Source organism: Sarcophilus harrisii, chromosome 2, assembly GCF_902635505.1.
Source record: "Sarcophilus harrisii chromosome 2, mSarHar1.11, whole genome shotgun sequence".
In the NCBI taxonomy this organism is placed as follows: Eukaryota; Metazoa; Chordata; class Mammalia; order Dasyuromorphia; family Dasyuridae; genus Sarcophilus; species Sarcophilus harrisii.
Window position 1 is genome coordinate 55846975 of NC_045427.1, and position 18535 is coordinate 55865509.

General features: G+C 42.2%; 2 protein-coding genes across 3 annotated transcripts in view; one reads left to right on the forward strand and one right to left on the reverse strand.

Annotated features, from left to right (window-relative positions):
• DUS2 (dihydrouridine synthase 2) overlaps positions 1-10346 on the reverse strand; it is a 61086-nt gene extending 50740 nt beyond the window's left edge. For both annotated transcript variants that reach the window (XR_004231644.1, XM_031950228.1), the window contains exon 1: positions 10183-10346. The gene's annotated coding sequence lies outside the window, so the exon portion shown is untranslated. The remainder of the gene's footprint in view (positions 1-10182) is intronic.
• On the forward strand, positions 10272-13457 carry DDX28 (DEAD-box helicase 28). The gene is given in 4 exon segments (XM_023495058.2): positions 10272-11115; positions 11117-11376; positions 11379-11891; positions 11894-13457. Coding segments are annotated over 4 exon segments (1719 nt in total). The 5' UTR covers positions 10272-10306; the 3' UTR covers positions 12031-13457.
• Positions 13458-18535: the final 5078 nt, after the last annotated feature.

Genomic DNA, 18535 nt, shown 5'->3' on the forward strand with positions numbered 1-18535 from the left:
ACTTGCCTACAGCTGCACTAGAATGACTTTGGGAGCTGTTACAGCTAAAAAAATCAACATCATGCAGCAAACCTAGCCAAACTGAACTGGTCTCTGGACTCCGACGTATCCCAAAGCTTCTCAGGCACGGTGGGGCTCACAAGGCTTTTGGATCCATTGGCAGGATTTGGGAAACCCAGGGTCACCTCGGTGTCATCATGAGGCACCAAAAGAACTGAAGGATGACAAGTGGTGAGATGATACAGCACTGGGTCTGGCCTCAGGAAGATCTGGGTTCGAATTCAGCCTCAGACTCCAGCTGTATGATTCTGGGCAAGCCACTTAACCTCTGCCTCCCTCCTCCCCTTGTACTTTGTGTTGTCAAACAACTGAGATATAGCCATCTAACACTCCAACCAAACTTGTAACACTACTAATAGACCCTAAACTCTGATGGCAAATTGTCTTCCTCACTTTTATAGCTCCTACGATTTCTTGCTCAAAAGTATCTGTAAATACAGTTAAAACAATGGAGCCACCTTCATTATATCTTTATTGCCTGTTGAGTAAAACACAGATATTCCTTAGTCTGGCATTTAAATGTCTCCATTTAATTTAATCTGAATCCATTTTTCTATATTATTTTATACTATTCCCCTCCCTCTGAACTATCTAGGTTGTAGCTCCAGGCTCATGTTACCATCTTTTGTATTTTTCCAGACCACAAACTATAATTGAAGTATACTCTCTTCTCATCTTCACTCATTAGTCTTCCCTCAAAAAGTGACTCAATATTCCCTCAGTTCCAAGTATTCTTTCCCTTCTCAATCTTGCCAGAGCACCCACCTGAGTCTCTCATTTGCCCTGCTCCCTACCTTACATTATACACCAAACTCCCTACCTTGCATTATACTTAAATGCATAATGGGTTCTTATCTTAACCCTAAAACTAAGCAAGATGCCTTATCCATAAGAGGTGCCCAATAAATGTTTTGAATTCAATTGCTAAACTAAGTTTTTTTCCAATCTTGGACACTCAGAAATGGAAAGCAAAAAGTGAACATAGAGCCCCTAGTTCCTGGACAGGTGTTATTGAAAGTGGTCGCTGTTTGCTGGCTTTTCTCCTTTCTATATCCCTTTTGTGCTCAGACCAACCTTTGCAGGCTTGGCAGGAAATCTAAGAAGAAAAGAAAAGTCAGTAAACAAATACCCAAGTACTTCTACAGTAGGTTTACAGCCTGCCTTTCCATGGAGTTGTGGACATGTTTCAGCTTTTCCTGGTCTGGTCTAACCTGTTTTGTAAGCAGTGCTCCTAAGTTATAAATGTTTGTATTTAATTGGCTTGCATGGGTGGGTGGATCACTAATAATAGCTACACATACAGCCTGCTCATTTATATGCACTCCCAAATTAAGAGAAGTAGTAATCAGCAATGAATAGTTGGGTCTTAAATTTGCTCAAAACTGCATCATTATCAATTCTGATGGACCTGGCCATCTTCAGCAATGAGATGAAGCAAATCAGTTCCAATGGAGCAGTAATGAACTGAACCAGCTACGCCCAGCCAAAGAGCTCTGGGAGATGACTAAGAACCATTACATTGAATTCCCCATCCCTATATTTTTGTCTGCCTGCATTTTTGATTTCCTTCACGGGCTAATTGTACAATATTTCAGAGTCCGATTCTTTTTGTTCAGCAAAATAACAATTTGGACATGTATACTAGTATTGTGTTTAATTTATACTTTAACATATTTAACATGTATTGGTCAACCTGCCATCTGGGGGAGAGGGTGGGGGAAGGAGGGGAAAAATTGGAACAAAAGGTTTGGCAATTGTCAATGCTATAAAATTACCCATGCATATAACTTGTAAATAAAAAGCTATTAAAAATTTAAAAAAATAAACAGCATCATTATTATAACAATTATATATCATATTAGACTATCTCTGAAATCAGATTTTGTCAATATAACGAGATCTGACAACCAACAATGACTACTATTTAAAACATTATTGTTGTTTCAATATCAATCAATTGGCTAAGATGACAGGGAAAGATAATGATGAATGCTGGAGGGAATGTGGGAAAACTGGGACACTAATTAATAGTGGAGTTGTGAAGTGATCCAACCATTTTGGAGGGTAATATAGAACTATGCCCAAAAGGCTATCTATCTATCTATCTATCTATCTATCTATCTATCTATCTATCTATCTATCTATCTGTCTGTCTACACACCTTTTGATTCAGCAGTGTTTCTACTGGGCTTATGTACCAAAGAGATCATAAAATAGGGAAAAGGATCTATATGTGCAAAAATGTTCATAGCAGCCCTTTTTGTAGTGGCAAGGAACTGGAAACTGAGTGGATGCCCATCAGATGGAAAATGGCTGAATAAGTTATGGCATATGAATGTTATGGAATTTTATTGTTCTGTAAGAAATGATAAGCAGGATGATTTCAGAGAGACCTGGAAAGACTTACATGAACTGATACTGAGTGAAGTAAGTAGAACCAAGAGAACATGGTACACAGCAACAATAAGATCATGTGATGATCAATTCTGAGGGCCATGGCTCTTTTCAACAGAGGTGATTCAGGCCATTTCCAATGATCTTGTGATGGAGAGAGTCATCTGCACCCAGAGAGAGGACTGTGGAGACTGAGTATGGATCACAATATAGTATTTTTTACTTTTTTTTGTTGCTGTTTGCTTGCATTTTGTTTTCTTTCTCATTTTCTCCCCTCTTTTGATCTGATTTTTCTAGTGCAGCATAGCTGTGGAAATGTGTATAGAAGAACTGCACACGTTTAACACATATCAGATTACTTGCCATCCAAGGGAGGGAGAAAAAAAATTGGAACACAATTTTTTGCAAGCACAGCCTTCACCACTTGCCTATTGGACATTTCAAACTATTTGTCTTAGAAATGTCTCAAACTCAACAAGTACAAAATTCCCCAATCATCTCCCATTTTTAAACTTCCCCATTTTTCTGAAGGGCACCACAAGCCTTCCTGGCTCCTAGATTTATAACCTCCAGGTGATCCTGAACTCCTCTCCATCATCCCTACACGGCCTATCAGTTGCCAAATCTTTCTTACCTTCACAACATTTCTCCCCCAGTTAGGGCTCCTAACAGGGCTACCACCTGAGTAGTCTGCTAAACTGCTCAAACAGCCTCACTGCCATAAGGCTCTCTACTCCATTCCATCATTCCTCCAGTAAGTAATAAAGTAACCTTCAGTACAAGACTGTTACTTCCCCACTCATTAACTCTAGTGGTTTCCCTGGACCCCCAGGGTCAGATAGAAACTCCTCTGCTTAGCGTTAAAGCCCTTCACAATTAGGTCCAGCCTCTTTGGACATTACTATCCCTCCTGCATTTTGCAATCAATAAAATTCGTCTTCTTTTTACTGCTCAAACACAATACTCCATCTTCCAAACTTTATTACCGACTGCCTATATCCTCTCTCTTTTTAAAATACCTTTTTATTTTTCCAAACTCATGCCAAGATAATTTTCAACATTCACCCTTGCAAAACCTGTGTTTCAAATCTTTCTCCTTCCCTCATCCTTACTCCCTCCCCAAGACAGCAAGCAATTTGATATAGGTTAAACACGCACAACTCTTCTAAATATATTTCCATATTTGTCATGTCCAAAAAATCAAAGAGAAAAAACAATAAGCAACCAACAACAAATAGAAGAAAATAACTATACTCTGACCCACATTCTGTCTGCGGATGGTGCTTTCCCTCCCACTCTACTGGAATGGTTTGGAATCACCTCATGGCTGAAAAGAGCCACGCCCATCACAGTTGATCATCAAATAATCTTGTTGCTGTGACCTGTATCCTTTCTCTCTCTTTTTTAAAAATTAAAACTTTTTATTGACAGAACCCATGCCTGGGTAAATTTTTTTTTTACATTATCCCTTGTATTCACTTCTGTTCCGACTTTTTCCTTCCCTCCCTCCACCCCCTCCCCTAAATGGCAGGCAGTCTTATAGATGTTAAATATGTTAAAGTGTGTCCTAGATACAATATATGTGTGTAGAACTGAAGAGCTCTCTTGTTGCACAGGGAGAATTGGATTCAGAAGGTAAAAATAATCTGGGAAGAAAAACAAAAATGCAAACAATTTACATTCATTTCCCAGTGATCCTTCTCTGGGTGTAGCTGATTCTGCCCATCATTGATCAATTGAAACTGAGTTACATCTTAACTTTGTCAAAGAAATCCACTTCCATCAGAATACATCCTCATACAGTATCGTTGTTGAAGTATATAATGATCTCCTGGTTCTGCTCATTTCATTCAGTTCATGTAATTCTCTCCAAGCCTCTCTATATTCATCCTGCTGGTCATTTCTTACCGAACAATAATATTCCTTAACATTCATATACCACAATGTATTCGGCCATTCTCCAATTGATGGGCATCCATTCATTTTCCAGTTTCTAGCCACTACAAAAAAAGCTGCCACAAACATTTTGGCACAGACCTGTATCCTCTCTTGCAAACTATTTGTATGGATTAATTTTGAATTTATGCTGCACATATTTTTACATGTACTTGCCTCCTTCATTAGAAACATAAGCTCCTTACATTAGCATTTTCGTTCTTTTTACTTGTACTCCCATCTCCTAGCACTTGATACATAGCAAAAAGGAGGTATTCAATAGATATCTGCTGATGGATGACTCTCAAATGAACCTTTTTCAGTTTTAGAGGAGAAATCATCCCCATTTTACAGATGAGGAAACTACAGTAACTTGCTACAATGCAGATGAACAAGTGAGATAAAATATTTAAAATATTCTGTAAATCTTAAAATGAGTTTCAGCTGTGATTGTTCTCAGTCATTCCATTCCATTTGTCAATATGGATCACAGTCCTTCCGTGCTTTAGCAGATAGCCTAATTTGTTAATGTCGCCAGAAGGATTCAAATTCCAAGTCTAACCTTTTGATGATAAAATCCTTTTCTAACTTTGCTGGGGTAGTTGAGGATAGAGATGACAATGCCAGAAACATTAAGTGTCTGTTATTTGCCAACCACTGGGCCAAACACGGGAGCTACAAAGAAAAATAAAATTTTCTCCTGAAGAAACTCACAGTGTGATGAGGGAGAAGAAATGCCTAGAACAGAAGAGATTAATGATATTCAACAGAAGGCAGAAGAGGAGCAACAAAGTTTTCCTATAGAAGGTGGGATTTTAGCTGGGAAACTATAGGAAGCCAGGAAGCAGAAATGAAGAGGGAGAATTTAATTTTTTTTTCCAATTACATCTAAAGACAATCTTTAGCATTCATTTTTTTTATAAGATTTTGAGTTCCAAATTGTATCCCTGCGCTCCACCCTCCCTAAGACAGCAAGCAATTTGATATAGATTATACATGTTCAATCATGTAAAAATATTTCCATATTAGCCATGCTGTAAAAGAAACAGAAACATACACACACTAACAATAGCATGCTTTGATGTGTATTCAGATTCCATAAGGAAAAGGAAGAATTTCAGGTATGGAGGAGAGCCAGTGAAAATATAGTGAGATGCTTTATGGCCAAAGAAGAACCAGAGAACATTATGAAAAGCAAAATGAACAACTTTGATTACATTAAATTAAAAAGGTTTTGCACAAACAAAACCAAGACAAACAAGATTAAAGCTGAGAAAAACTTCTTATAGCCAGTATTTTTGATAAGGGTCTAATTTCTAAAGTATATAAAGAACTGTGTCAAATTTATGAAGACTACAAGTCATTCTCCAATTGATAAATGGTCAAAGAATATGAACAGACAATTTTCAGCACGAATTATTAATATAATTTATTAATATAATTAATTATGTGAAAAATATTATAAATCACTATTGATTAGAGATATGCAAATTAAAACAACTCTGAAGTACCACCTCACAGCTCTCAGATTGGCTAAGATGACAGGAAAAGATAACAAATGTTGAAGGGGATGTAGGAAAACTGAGACATTAATGCATTGTTGGTGGAGTTGTGAAATGACCCAACAATTCTGGAGAGGAATTTGGAACTTTGCCCAAAGGACTATCAAACTGTACATATATTTTGACCCAGTAGTGAAGCATAAAGGAGGGAAAAGGACCCAAATGTGTAAAAATGTTTGTAGCAGCTCTTTTTGTGGTACCAAAGAAAATGAATACATGCTCCTCAGTTGAGCTGAACAACTTGTGATATATTAAGGTAATGGAATACTATTGTTCTAGAAAAATTAATAAACAAGCTGATTTTTAGAGAGGCCTGGAAAGATTTACATCAATTGATGCTAAGCAAAACAAGCAGAACCAGGAGTACATTGTATACAGTAACAGCAAGACTGTGCGATGATCAACTATGAAAGACTTGATTCTTCTCAGTGGTTCAGTGATCCAAAGAAATCCCAATAGACTTTGGACAGAAAATGCCGTCTGCATCCAGAAAAAGAACTAAGGAGACTGAATGTAAATTCATTTCTTTTTTCTTTTCTCTCCCATAGTTTTTCTCTTTTGCTCTGATTTTTCTCTCCCAATATGATTTACAAAGCAATGTGTATTAAAAATAAATTTACTAGGAAAAAAATATAGGGAGATGGAGTGACTTACTGGAAGCACAGCAAAGAAAGCCACCTCACTAAATAGTAGAATATGTGGCCAGGGTAAGGGGCAATTAAATTGGAGTATAGGGAGTGTGGATTTGAACAGTTATAAAAGTAAAACAGAGGACTTTAAATTTGATCCTGGACATAATAGACAATATGCCCAATTTTTCACTGGGTATGGCCATATTCAGAGATTTTTCAGTTTCATCAGATCTATCAGAATGTTTGCTCTAGTGACTCAAGCATCAGGAGTCCAGGGTCACCTTGACGACAACGACATCATCATCCTCCACATCATCATCACAATATAGTATCTCTAAGTACCAGCCACTGTGCTGAATACTTTTACAAACATTACCATATTTTATCCTCACAACAACCCTGCAAGACAGGGTGAGGAAATATATAGCTGAGGAAGCTGAAACAGACATTAGGTGACTTATCCAGTTGGGTCACACATCCAGCGGGATGTGAACTCAGGTGTTCCTGATGCCAGGTCTAGTCCTCTAACCACTGTGCCACCTAGCTGTCTAGAAGATGACTAATGGAGGTTCAAATGTATGGATCACCTCAAATAGTATATTAGCAACACTAAAGAAAAATTACACAGCAAGGTGACTTCTCTCTGATGTTTAAAACAACTTCCATGGGTGATTTTTTTTTCTTTTGCAAAGCATTACAACAAAACTTAAAATTCAGAGTTGCTATCAGCTATTTACTCAGAGACAACTCTGCGTGGGTAGCAAATAAAGCAGCTTCAAACAGTGACTGATAAAGTGACAGGAAGGGAAGTGGCATAAGAGGTGGCAACAGTTCAAGAAAACAAGGGTAATTTTTGACCCCACATTTTCCCAGAACTTCCGGCTGCTTATCTCTCTACTCAAGCCCATACCACCCTTTCCTGCCTAATTTGGCAGAAGATAAATGTAAATCTGTCCCATAGGTCCCAGTCCCAATGGCCCCCTCAAGGAAAAATTCCAGGCCCAGACTGCTAAAGCCACCTACCCCCTTCCCTCCCCAATTCCCACTCCTCTTTCTTTCTCCTTCTCTCATGTGTCTTCCTTTGTCTCTGCCCCTCCCCTGTCCCCGGCACACTAGGGTCTACTGTCCAATATACATGCATGTGCTCCCTTGAGCATCCAGAGAAAAGGAACCATGTTTTATTCCTATGCAATGGGAATCCATTATTGATCATTTTTCTGTCCCCCTTTCAAGCAGAGTGTAGACACTATTACTAATAATTAATAAATATGCTTAACTGAACTGCACACCTTAGTTATTTCCCAATCCTGTTATCCCAATGTCAGGGACTTATCCTGGTTTTATGGGAGAACTTCCCCTAAACCCTCAGTTACAAGTCACTCATTTAGAACTGGAAGATTCCTCTAGTTCATTCTTCTCGTTTTAGGCAGGAAGAGATTGCTGGCATGGAGAAATTTAGAGATTTGTTAAAAAAAAAAATACAGCTAAGATTCAAATCCAAGTCTCCTAATTCAAAATCCAACACTCTTGCCTTTTTAATACACTTTAAAAGGGGCCAGTTATCCTCAACTGCCAATCACCTGGCACCTCTGGGGCAGGTTAAATCAGGTGAGCTTCAGGGTGACTAAAGGAGAGACAAGGACAGCAGGTGCCCCATGAGTCAAATGGCAGTCACCATCTGGACCACTACCCAACTGCCCTGAACAAAAACTGCTGGAGCCAATAAGGATGTAATTAACCTGAGGCAGCAAGGTGATAGAGGGGATTGCGAACTGGGCTCTATTTGCATTCAGAAAGACTTGAATTAAAATCTGTTCTCAGGCACTTGCTGGCAGTGTAAACATATCCTCTGCCTCAGTTTCCTCAGCTGGAAAAAGGGGATTACAGAAACGCCTCCTTAAAAGAGTTGTTGTACATATGGAAACATGTTTAAGAGGACTGCACATATTTAACCTATATCAGAATGCCTGCTGTCTTGGGAAAGGGAGGACATAAGGGAGAAATGGAGAAAAAGTTTGGAATAACAAAGTCTTACAAGAATGAATGATGAAAATTATCTGTACATGTATTTGGTAAAAATAAAATACTACTGATTGGGGGGAAGGGTTGTTGTGAGGATTAAATAAAATAATTGTGAAGTTTCTAGCTAGTGCCTACCACATAGCAGATGGTTAATAAATGCTTGTTCCTTTCCTTTAATGAATAATGCAAATATCTAAAAACAATTCTCATGAATTATCTGGAATAAATTAGCTAGAAAGCACAACAGAAAACAGCTAAATGGTCAGATGGATTGAGTACCTTGGAGTCAGGAGGATCTGAGTTCAAATCTGGCCTCAGACACACAACACTTCCTAGCTGTGGGATCCTGGGCAAGTCACTTAACCCCAACTTTCTTGCAAAAAAACCAAACCAAACCAAAGTCCATAATACAAAACCAAAACCAAAGAGATGGCACAACGTGTCACAATAGTGTCAGGAAAACTCCTTTTCTGAGTTCACATCTGGTCTCAGAGACTTAGTACCCCTGAGATCCTGCTCAAATCACTCAATCCTGTTTGCCTCAGTTTCCTTCTCTGTAAAATGATACAACACTAGAACATTTAAAAGAAATCAAAAGATGAAAGTGGCTCGTCCATGATCATAACACGGGCAAATTTCAGAGCCAGGATTCAAACGCAGTCCTTTCCTGAATCCAAGTGCACTCCCTTTCCGCCAAACCGGCCAGAAGAATAACTACTAACGGACCAAACGGAGGGTGACTGGACTTGACGTAGCGCCGTAAGGACGGGGATGAAGATGACTAGTTAGAAGCAGAGGGAGCCCACCTACAGAACATGAAGGCTTGGAGCAACACAGGGGGGCGGGGCGGGACAGTAACCAGACAAAGGCGATGCTAGTCTAAGAATGATGGTTCCAGGCCGGCCCTAAAATGCACAGCAACAGGTTTCCATGTGAGCGGACACTAGCGCGAGCGACAAGCGCGTTTATTAAGCCCTTCCCGCGTGCCGGGTACTTTGCTAAGGTAACTCGCAGGACTAGGGAGGAAGGTTCTGAGGAGCCCCACGTAGTTAAGGAAACCGAGGCGGGCGGCGCTTAAACGCCACGCCACCGGCGTCCGCGGCCGGGTCTCACTGTCCCGGGCCCCCGGCCCGCCGCGGGAGAATGACCCGCAGGCCCTGCCCAGAGGCCCCGGGCCAGCCTGGGCGAAGCCTGCGGACTCCTCCCAAAGAACGCATGTTCGTGGGTGGGGCTCGTGTTCGCGGACACGGACGTCCGTGGGGGGGGGAGATCTCGGGTCCGCTCCCCCGGGCCCGTGCAGCTCCTTCCGCGAATTCTCAGGGAGGAGCGGCCTGGCACCACGGACCCCCGGACTCAGGCCGCCACCAGAAGCGTCCATGGGTCCCGGCGCCCGCCCCGCCGGCGGGCCTCCGCAGCTTCCGGTCCTTCGGCCCCCCTCCCCCCCACCTGAGGCTAAGGGAACCCTGCCCCGACGAACCCCGACCCTCCGCCAAGCCGAACCCCGGGGCGGCGAGCTCTGGGGCTAGGGCGAAAGCAGACCCCACGACCGGCCGCGCTGCCAGGGACTGACTACCGACCTAGTTCTCTCGGCGATCAGGCGATGCCGCAGACGGCCCTTCGCACGTGGGCCTCCGTAGCGCGTCAGTGTTGCGCGCCGGTGACGTCACCGCGCGCGCCTCCTCGAGTGGCGGCACCGCGGTCATGGCGCTCCGACCCCCGACGCTCCGGGTGCTGCTGCTCTGGCCGACACCTGCGGTGCTCAGCCGGGGCCTGGCCTCGGAGGGGCCTCGGGAGCCGCTGCCCGTGATCCGTGTCCCGCAGCCTCTAAAGCCGCGGCGCGGGACGGGGATCCGAGACGGGGCCGCGCCGCGGGTTACGGTGCCTCGGCCCGGGCCGCTGCTGATCGCCGCGCGGAGGCCCGAGTTCAACCAGCCGGCGCGTCTCACGGTGGGCCGTTGGGAGCGCGCGCCGCTGGCCTCCCGCGGGTGGAAGCACCGGCGCTCGCGTGGCGACCACTTCTCCATCGAGCGCACCGCCCGCCAAGTGCCGGCGTTGCCCCCTGAGCCCGAGGCGGAGGAGGGGGCGGGGGGCGCCGCCTGCGCCGGCTTCTCCGCCCTGGGCCTGCAGCCCCGCGTGCTGGAGGCCCTGCAGCAGGCGGCGCCCGCCGTGGTGCGGCCCACGTGGGTGCAGCTCCGGGCCGTGCCTCCGCTGCTGCGCGGCCGCCACCTGCTCTGCGCCGCCGAGACGGGCAGCGGCAAGACGCTGAGCTACCTGCTGCCCTTGTTGCAGCGCCTGCTGGAGCAGCCCGCGCTGACCTCCTCCCGCCCTGCCCCCCGCGGCCTGGTCCTCGTGCCCTCCCGGGAGCTGGCCGAGCAGGTGCGGGCGGTGGCGGCGCCCTTGGGCCAGGCCCTGCGGCTGTGCGTGCGGGAGATCGGCGGGGGCCGGGGCATGGGCAGCGTCCGGCGGCACCTGGCCCTCCCGCCTGCCGGCGTCTTGGCCCCCCAACCCTGGGGCGCTGAAGGGGAAGCTGCTGAGCCTGGAGCAGCTGCGCTTTCTGGTTCTGGACGAAGCGGACACCCTGCGGGGACCCGGGCCGCGGTACATTGGACCAGAGCCCCGTGGCGGGGACCCCCGGCTGGAGGACCCCCTTTGCCCCAGGCGTGGTGCTGGTGGGCCACCTTTCCCGGGTGGGAGGCTGCTGAGGCAGAGTCCACGGCCTTGAGCCCCTCGCACCGTCCCAGCCCCGGCTGCCTCCTTGCCCCACGTGGGGCGCCTTCCCTCGGCTCAAAGGCCAGAAGGTGGCGGGCGATTAGGAGCCTCAAGCTGCACGCAGAGGCCGGGCCGGGCCGCGCGGGGGCCGTTCTGGTCTTCTGTAACAGTTCCAGCACCGTGAACTGGCTGGGCTACATCCTGGACGACCACAAGGTCGCACACTGGCGGCTGCAGGGACAGATGCCGGCGGCCATGAGAGCGGGCGTCTTCCGCTCCTTCCAGAGCGGCCTCAAGGACGTTCTCCTCTGTACAGACATAGCCTCTCGCGGCCTGGACAGCACTCGGGTGCAGCTGGTGATCAACTACGACTTCCCGCCCACCTTGCAGGACTACATCCACCGAGCCGGCAGAGTGGGCCGAGTGGGCAGCCAGCAGCCCGGGTCTGTGATCAGCTTTGTGACGCATCCTTGGGACGTAGAACTGGTCCAGAAAATTGAGCTGGCTGCTCGCAGGCGGAGAAACCTCCCAGGAATCAAGACAGTCGTTCAGGAACCTTTACCCCCAGTAGAATTGACTGGTTAGCCAGTGATGCTAACAATGCAGTTATTTATGACTGTGAACAAAGGACACTTCTGGCTGTCCAAGGAGGTGAAAGAGCCCCCTTCAGAGGGAGGGGAGGATTTAAGTGCCACGGGAAAAGTCTTTCTCTATAGGAGGGTTGCCAAACTTCAGGGATGGATTTTGTGTAGCTCTACTTGTTAGGGTCAACTTTTGTGCAATAAAATCTAATTTAACTGTTTTGCATTTAGTGTAAACTACCTCAATCATTAATCACCTGTTCTATCTGTATGGGGTGGGGATGTCCAAAGTTTTTTAATATGCAATACATGAATAATTGTGCAAGCCATGTGAATTTTCTATATGGCAAAATATAGCCTACTTTTTCCGGGTTTTATTAGTGTCTTTTTCACATCTCAATCATTTCTTTATATAGTCTTTATCCTTCCTCTTGTAACAAACAGTTTAGCAATAGAGCGCCTATGTCAACCTGGGTCTTCCACATTCAACTCTGTAGTCATGTAAGTTGTTCTGGTTCTGCTTACTATGCCCTATATTTTTTCCCCTCGTATTTCTCAAGATTTTTTTTAAATTTCTTGGTATCCAGATCAGTGATTTTGTGGGTGTAGGCAACTCTCTATGATTGCAGATCTTTAACACTTAGCAACTTTTGGCTTGATGGCTAGTTGCTTTAGGTAGTAAAAAATCCTGCTCTTGCTCATTCTGAAGCCTGTTCTTGTCCAGCACTTGCCACATTACTTTATAGAAGGATTTGTTATATTTACATACCATAATTTGCTCCATCATTGCCCCATCATCTGAAGTGTCCATACATATGCTTGGACCCAAAGATATCACTGCTAGATGTATCCTAAGGTGATCGGCCTTAAATATATACACCAAACTATTTTTTTGGTTACAAAAAACTGGAAACATTCATTAGGGAATGACTAAACAAATTGTAATGTGCATGTAAATGAAATATTGTGATACAAGCTGTAAACGTGATAGCTTGGAAAATTATAGGAAGTGATGCAAAGTGAAATAAGCAATGAATAGAGGGCTGGACGTCCTGCTGACTTGTCTTGAGAGTTTGCTCCTTCCATCATCCTTTTTCTTAAAATGTCTATCTTGTCCACTGCCTCCTCCTTTCTTCAAACGTGACCATATCTCTTCTTCCTAAACCTCAGATCTGATCAAACTCCTGGGCACCCTATTAAATAATAGGGTCAAGTGAAAACTCCTGCTTAGCATTTAAAGCTTTAGATAAAATGAATAAAGAGCTAGGTTTAGAGTCAAGAGGAATGGTGTTCACATCCCATCTTTTGTACCAAGTTCTGTGACCATGAAAGTCCTTTCACTCTGTTTCCTGTTTAAATGAGGGGTTTGGACAACATAGCCTTTAAAGTCTATTATAAATCTAAATCTGTGATGCTATTACTCCTTTCCAATCGGGCTCCATCCTCCCTTTCCAGCCTTACTATACTTGACTGACTGTCATCCACCTTGTGGTCCAGTCAGTTTGCCTTATTGTATAACAGCTAGGTATGCAGCTCAGTAACTGGCCTGGAATCAGAAGAATCTGAGTTCAAATCCATCCTCAGATTCTACCTAGCTCTGTGATTGGGCAAGTCACTTCACCCGGTGTGCCTCAGTTTTTTTACGTGAAAAATGAGTTGAAGAAAATGCCAAACCGCTGCAGTATCTTTGCCAAGAAAACCCCAAATATAGTCACAAAGATGCACAATTGAAATGACTGAACAACAGTCCTGTGTCTTTGCATGTTTTCCCTCACAACAAATTCACTCGCTCCTCACCCCTGCTTTTTAGCATCCCTAGTTTCCTTCAAAGCTGAACAAATACTACTTTTCTATTCTGGATCTTTGCTGATCCTCAAACCTCACCTTTTCTTCTTCTTCTTCTTCTTCTTCTTTTTTTTTTTTAAATTTTCCTCAAAATTTTCCTCAAAACCCATCTTTTCAAATGAACATACATACTACTATCAAGGGCAGCACCATTTTCCAGGGAATTTAACCCTGAGTCCTTATACTTTCTTGTCATGGGTATCCTGCCATTTTAATTGCAACAATATCACATTTCATCTCTATTCACACAGCTCACATTTTAGCTCAGGACCTCATCCCCTCTCACCTAGATTATTACCAGCCTCCTAATTGATCTTTACTCCTCTCCAATCCATCCACACAGCTGCCAGAATGATTTTCCCAAAGCCCAGATATAATCAAACTACTCTTCTCAGATAATTTCGGTGTCTCCCTATTACCTCTAGGAACAAGCATACAGTTTTTTGTTTAGCTCTTCAACACCTACCCAACCTAGCCCTTATCTTTCCAGCCTCATTGGACATGACTTCCCCTCCTACAGTCTCCATTCTCTCTCACATCCATGCTCTTGTATTGATTGTTCTTCATGCCTGGAATTCACTCCCTCTTCATTTCTGCATAGAATCCCTCTCTTCAAGACATAGTTCAAACATCATCTATATGAAGTGTCACCTAGACTAGAACCCGCCTCTAATCTTTGGGTCTTTGGAGGCAAAACATTGCAAGCTAGAGATAAGAAAGGACAGAGTAATTTAGTTTCAGGTGGAATCCCTCCCAATAGGAGGACTTCATGTTGGACCAAAGGCAACTCTTATATATCAACAAATAGGCTGGATTATGACATAATTTTTAGGTCTTGCATTTTTTGTGAGAATAGTATTGTCTCAAGTCTTTGGGGGTCACAGTCACTTTTCAAGGCACAGAATCAGTTCTATGACAGAAACAAGTGTAGTACCTGTCAGTGGCAAAGAACAGAGCTTGTTAATATGTGATGGATAGCCCTGGGTAATAAGGGGAGTTAAATATCTCAGTGAATACGTGGTGCTAGTCCAAACAATATACTTTGTTAGAGGTGATACATTCCTGAGTGCAAAGAATTGGTTTTTGTTTGTTTTTATTAAAGCTTTTTATTTTCAAAACATGCATGGATAATTTTTCAGCACTGACCCTTGCAAAACCTTGTGTTCCAAATTCATCCCCCTTTCCTCCCTCCCTTAGATAGTAAGTAATCCAATATATGTTAAATCCAACATATGTATACATATTTATACAATTATTATGCTGCACAGGAAAAATCAGATCAAAAAGGAAAAAAAAGAGATAAAACAAAATGTAAGCAAACAAAAGCAAAAAGAGTGGAAATGCTATGTTGTGATCCATACTCTTCACAAAGAATTATGTCAAGCTCAGGAAACAGCCAGCTTGGGCTTTACTCTGGGAAACAGGAGATCTCTAAAATACTTTGACAGCCTTTTCTGATCCTTCCAACTGCTAGTACCTCCTCCCCAACCACCTTGTATTTAATTGCATTTATTTTCTCTATATTTACACTGCATATATATGTATGAATATACACAAATATATTCATATACATATACATATATAGGTATAGATATAGATTATATTTATATACTTACATATACACATAATATAGATGCATATATATTATATCTATATACTTAGAATGTTAGCTTCTTGAGAGTAGAGATGATTTTATTCTTTATGTATGTATTCCAAGCACCTAGTGCAAACCTGACATAATACTTAATAAATGCTTAGTAACTGATTATCTCTCCTCAGCCACTAACAGTTGTCTTCTCCCTCAAAATTATTTTCCATTCACTTTTCATACATTGCACACACATCCATAGAATGTGGAATTTTTCCTATTTGTACTTTCCATGGTCAAACAAAATAAGTCGTGTTTCTCCTTCACATGACAGCCCTTCAGATTCTTGAAGAAATCTAATATATGTACCTCCATGAGTATTTTCTTCTCTAAGCTAAATGCCTCTAATCCTTTCAACCCATTGATTCTAAAAATGTAGTCTGGAGATCCTTGAGAGATACCCAAGAGCCCTTCAGGGGGTCTGCTAGGTCAAAACTATTTTCTTAATAACTAAGATGTCTTAATTTAAAATACAGTAAATACCAATAGACATAGCCTGCATACACAAAAGCTTTTGGGGGCAGGGTTTTACATAATTTTTAAGAGTATAAAGGGGTCATCAGACCAAAATGTTTAAGAACTACTGCTTTAGCCAATCTTTATGTAACATGATTTTTCTCAGAATATTCTCCAGATTATGAACATCTTGCTTAAACTTGCAGTTTATACTGAACACAATAGATTCCTAATGAGGGCAAAGTACAGAGTGCTCTTGTTTCCTTCGATAGAATGTGTACTGTATTAAGGTAGGCACTGTTTGATTTTTGTCACTGTTATTTTACTCTCCCATTCTCAGAAAGGAACAATGACATCAGGAGGAGGGTGTATTGACTTGCAAGTGAATTGGATTTAAGTGAGGCAAGTCTTTAGCCTTACTTTCCTCCAGAATCAACAATCATGGGGTCCAATGGCAAGACAACAATTAAGGGGACTATGGATAACCTAGTTTTTGTCTCTGTATTTCCAACAACAGCAAACACATACTCAGTGCTTAATAAATGCTTGCTGATTCATTGATCCTTAAAAAACTTTGATTTGATCTTACTATCTCCTTAATCCTATATTTTTTCCTCCCTTTAACAGTCAAACATCTAGAAAAGATGTCTCCTTTGCTTTGTCTCTGCTTTGTAATTCCTTGCAAACTACTTCCCTTTTGATCACTCAGCTAAAATTGTTCTCTCCAAAATCATAATTTCTTTATTGCTTAATCTAATGGAATTTCTCAGAACTGTTGGTCATCCTCTTTCTGGATACTTCTTTCTCTTGAGTTTTAGTAACATTGCTCTCTCCTGGCTCTCTTTTTGCCTATCTGACAAATCCTTTTTCATCTCTTTTGCAGGATAAGAATTCTTATTCTGTCCCCTATTCCTGGGTGTACCTGGGCCCGTTCCTCTCTAACTTCCCTCACTGAAAGTCTGTGAACCCATATTCAATAAACTTTAATCACTCCCTATTGCCTCCAGGATCAAATCCAAAATCCTTTATTTGGTGTTCAAGCTCCTTCATAAACTAGTCCCTTGCTACCTTTCCAGTCTTACATCAAATTCAGCCAGTTTGTTCATACCACCTCTTCCTTCCCATCTCTATATTCCTATCCAGTGATACTGTATAGTCTCCCAAGTAGACACTCCATCTCCTGACTCTAAGGTATGTTACTGGCTCTTTCCCATGCCTGGAATGCTCTCCCTCCTAATCTGTATCTCTTGGCTTTCTGGATTTCTTTAAGTTTTAGCTAAATTCTCACCTTTGAAAGAAGCCTTTCCTAGTCCTCCTTCATCTGAGTGCCATCCCTCTGAGATTATCTCCAACATATCTTTCTATCTGGTCTCTCCTATTTAGACTGTAAGCTTGTCTTTTGTCTTTCTTGATGTCTCCAGGAATTAGTGTTGTGTCAAAAGGCCCACTATAGCTTTGAAGGAAATTAAGGATGCCAAGAGACAGAGGTGCTTAATAAATACTGTGATTGATTGAGTCTTGATAATTTCATCAGTTCCTGTAGGTTCTATTATTCAAATGACTCTCAAATCTCATCTTCCTCCTGAGCACTAATTCTATAACTATAACTTCTTGTTGGATTTTTGTGGGGTATCCAATAGGCATTTCAAATTCAACATCTCCCTCCAAAAATCAAGCTCATTTTTTACCCCTTTCTTTAACTTCCTTATTTCTATTGAGTTACTACTATTCTTCCATTTTTTCTCAATAGTGTTTTATTTTTCCAAATATATGTAAAGATAGTTTTCATCATTCATTTTTGTACGAGTTTGAGTTTCAAATTTTTCTCCCTCTCTCCCTTACCTCTCCCTTTCCCAAGGCTGCAAGAAATCCAATATAGATTAAATATATGCAACCCTTTTAAACACATTTCCATGTTTGTCATGTTGTACAAGAAAAATCAGACCAAAAGAGAAAAAGCCCATGAGAAAGAAAAATCAAACAAAATAAAACAAAAAAGGAGGAAAAACTGTTTTGATCCACATTGAGTCTCCATAGTTCTCTCTCTGGATGCAGATATCATTTTCCATCATAGGTCTATTGGAATTGTCTTATATTACCACATTGTTGAGAAGAGCTCACTGCTATTCTTCTATTCACTTATATTTACAACCTAGAAGTTACCCTCTGCTTAAAAAAATTAAATTTATTTCACTTAGAAAAAAAATCTGTTTTCTTTCCCTTATACCTCTTTTTTCTATCCTTGTCCTTCCATCACTGTTGCAGGGTAGGGTGGGGAGAAGTCCTTGCAACAAATATGCATAGTTAAGCAAAACAAATTTGTCCATGAAAGAAAAATTGCTTCACTTCTGTTGGAAGGTGGGTAGCATACTTCATCGTTGGTCCTCTGGAATTGCAGTTGGTCATTTTGTTGATCAGAGTTCTTAAATCTTTCAAAATTGTCTTTATAATGTCATTATATAAATTGTTCTCCTGCTTCTATTCACTTTATTCTATATCACTTCATATAAGTCTTCCTAGGTTCTTCTGAAACCATCTCTTTCATCATTTCTTATAGCATAATAGTATTCCATTAGATTCACATACATCCATTTGTTCCACCATTCCCCAGATAATGAATACTTCCTAATTCTTTGCTTCCACAAAGAGTTGCTATAAATATTTTTGTATGTATGAGTTCTTTTCTTTTTT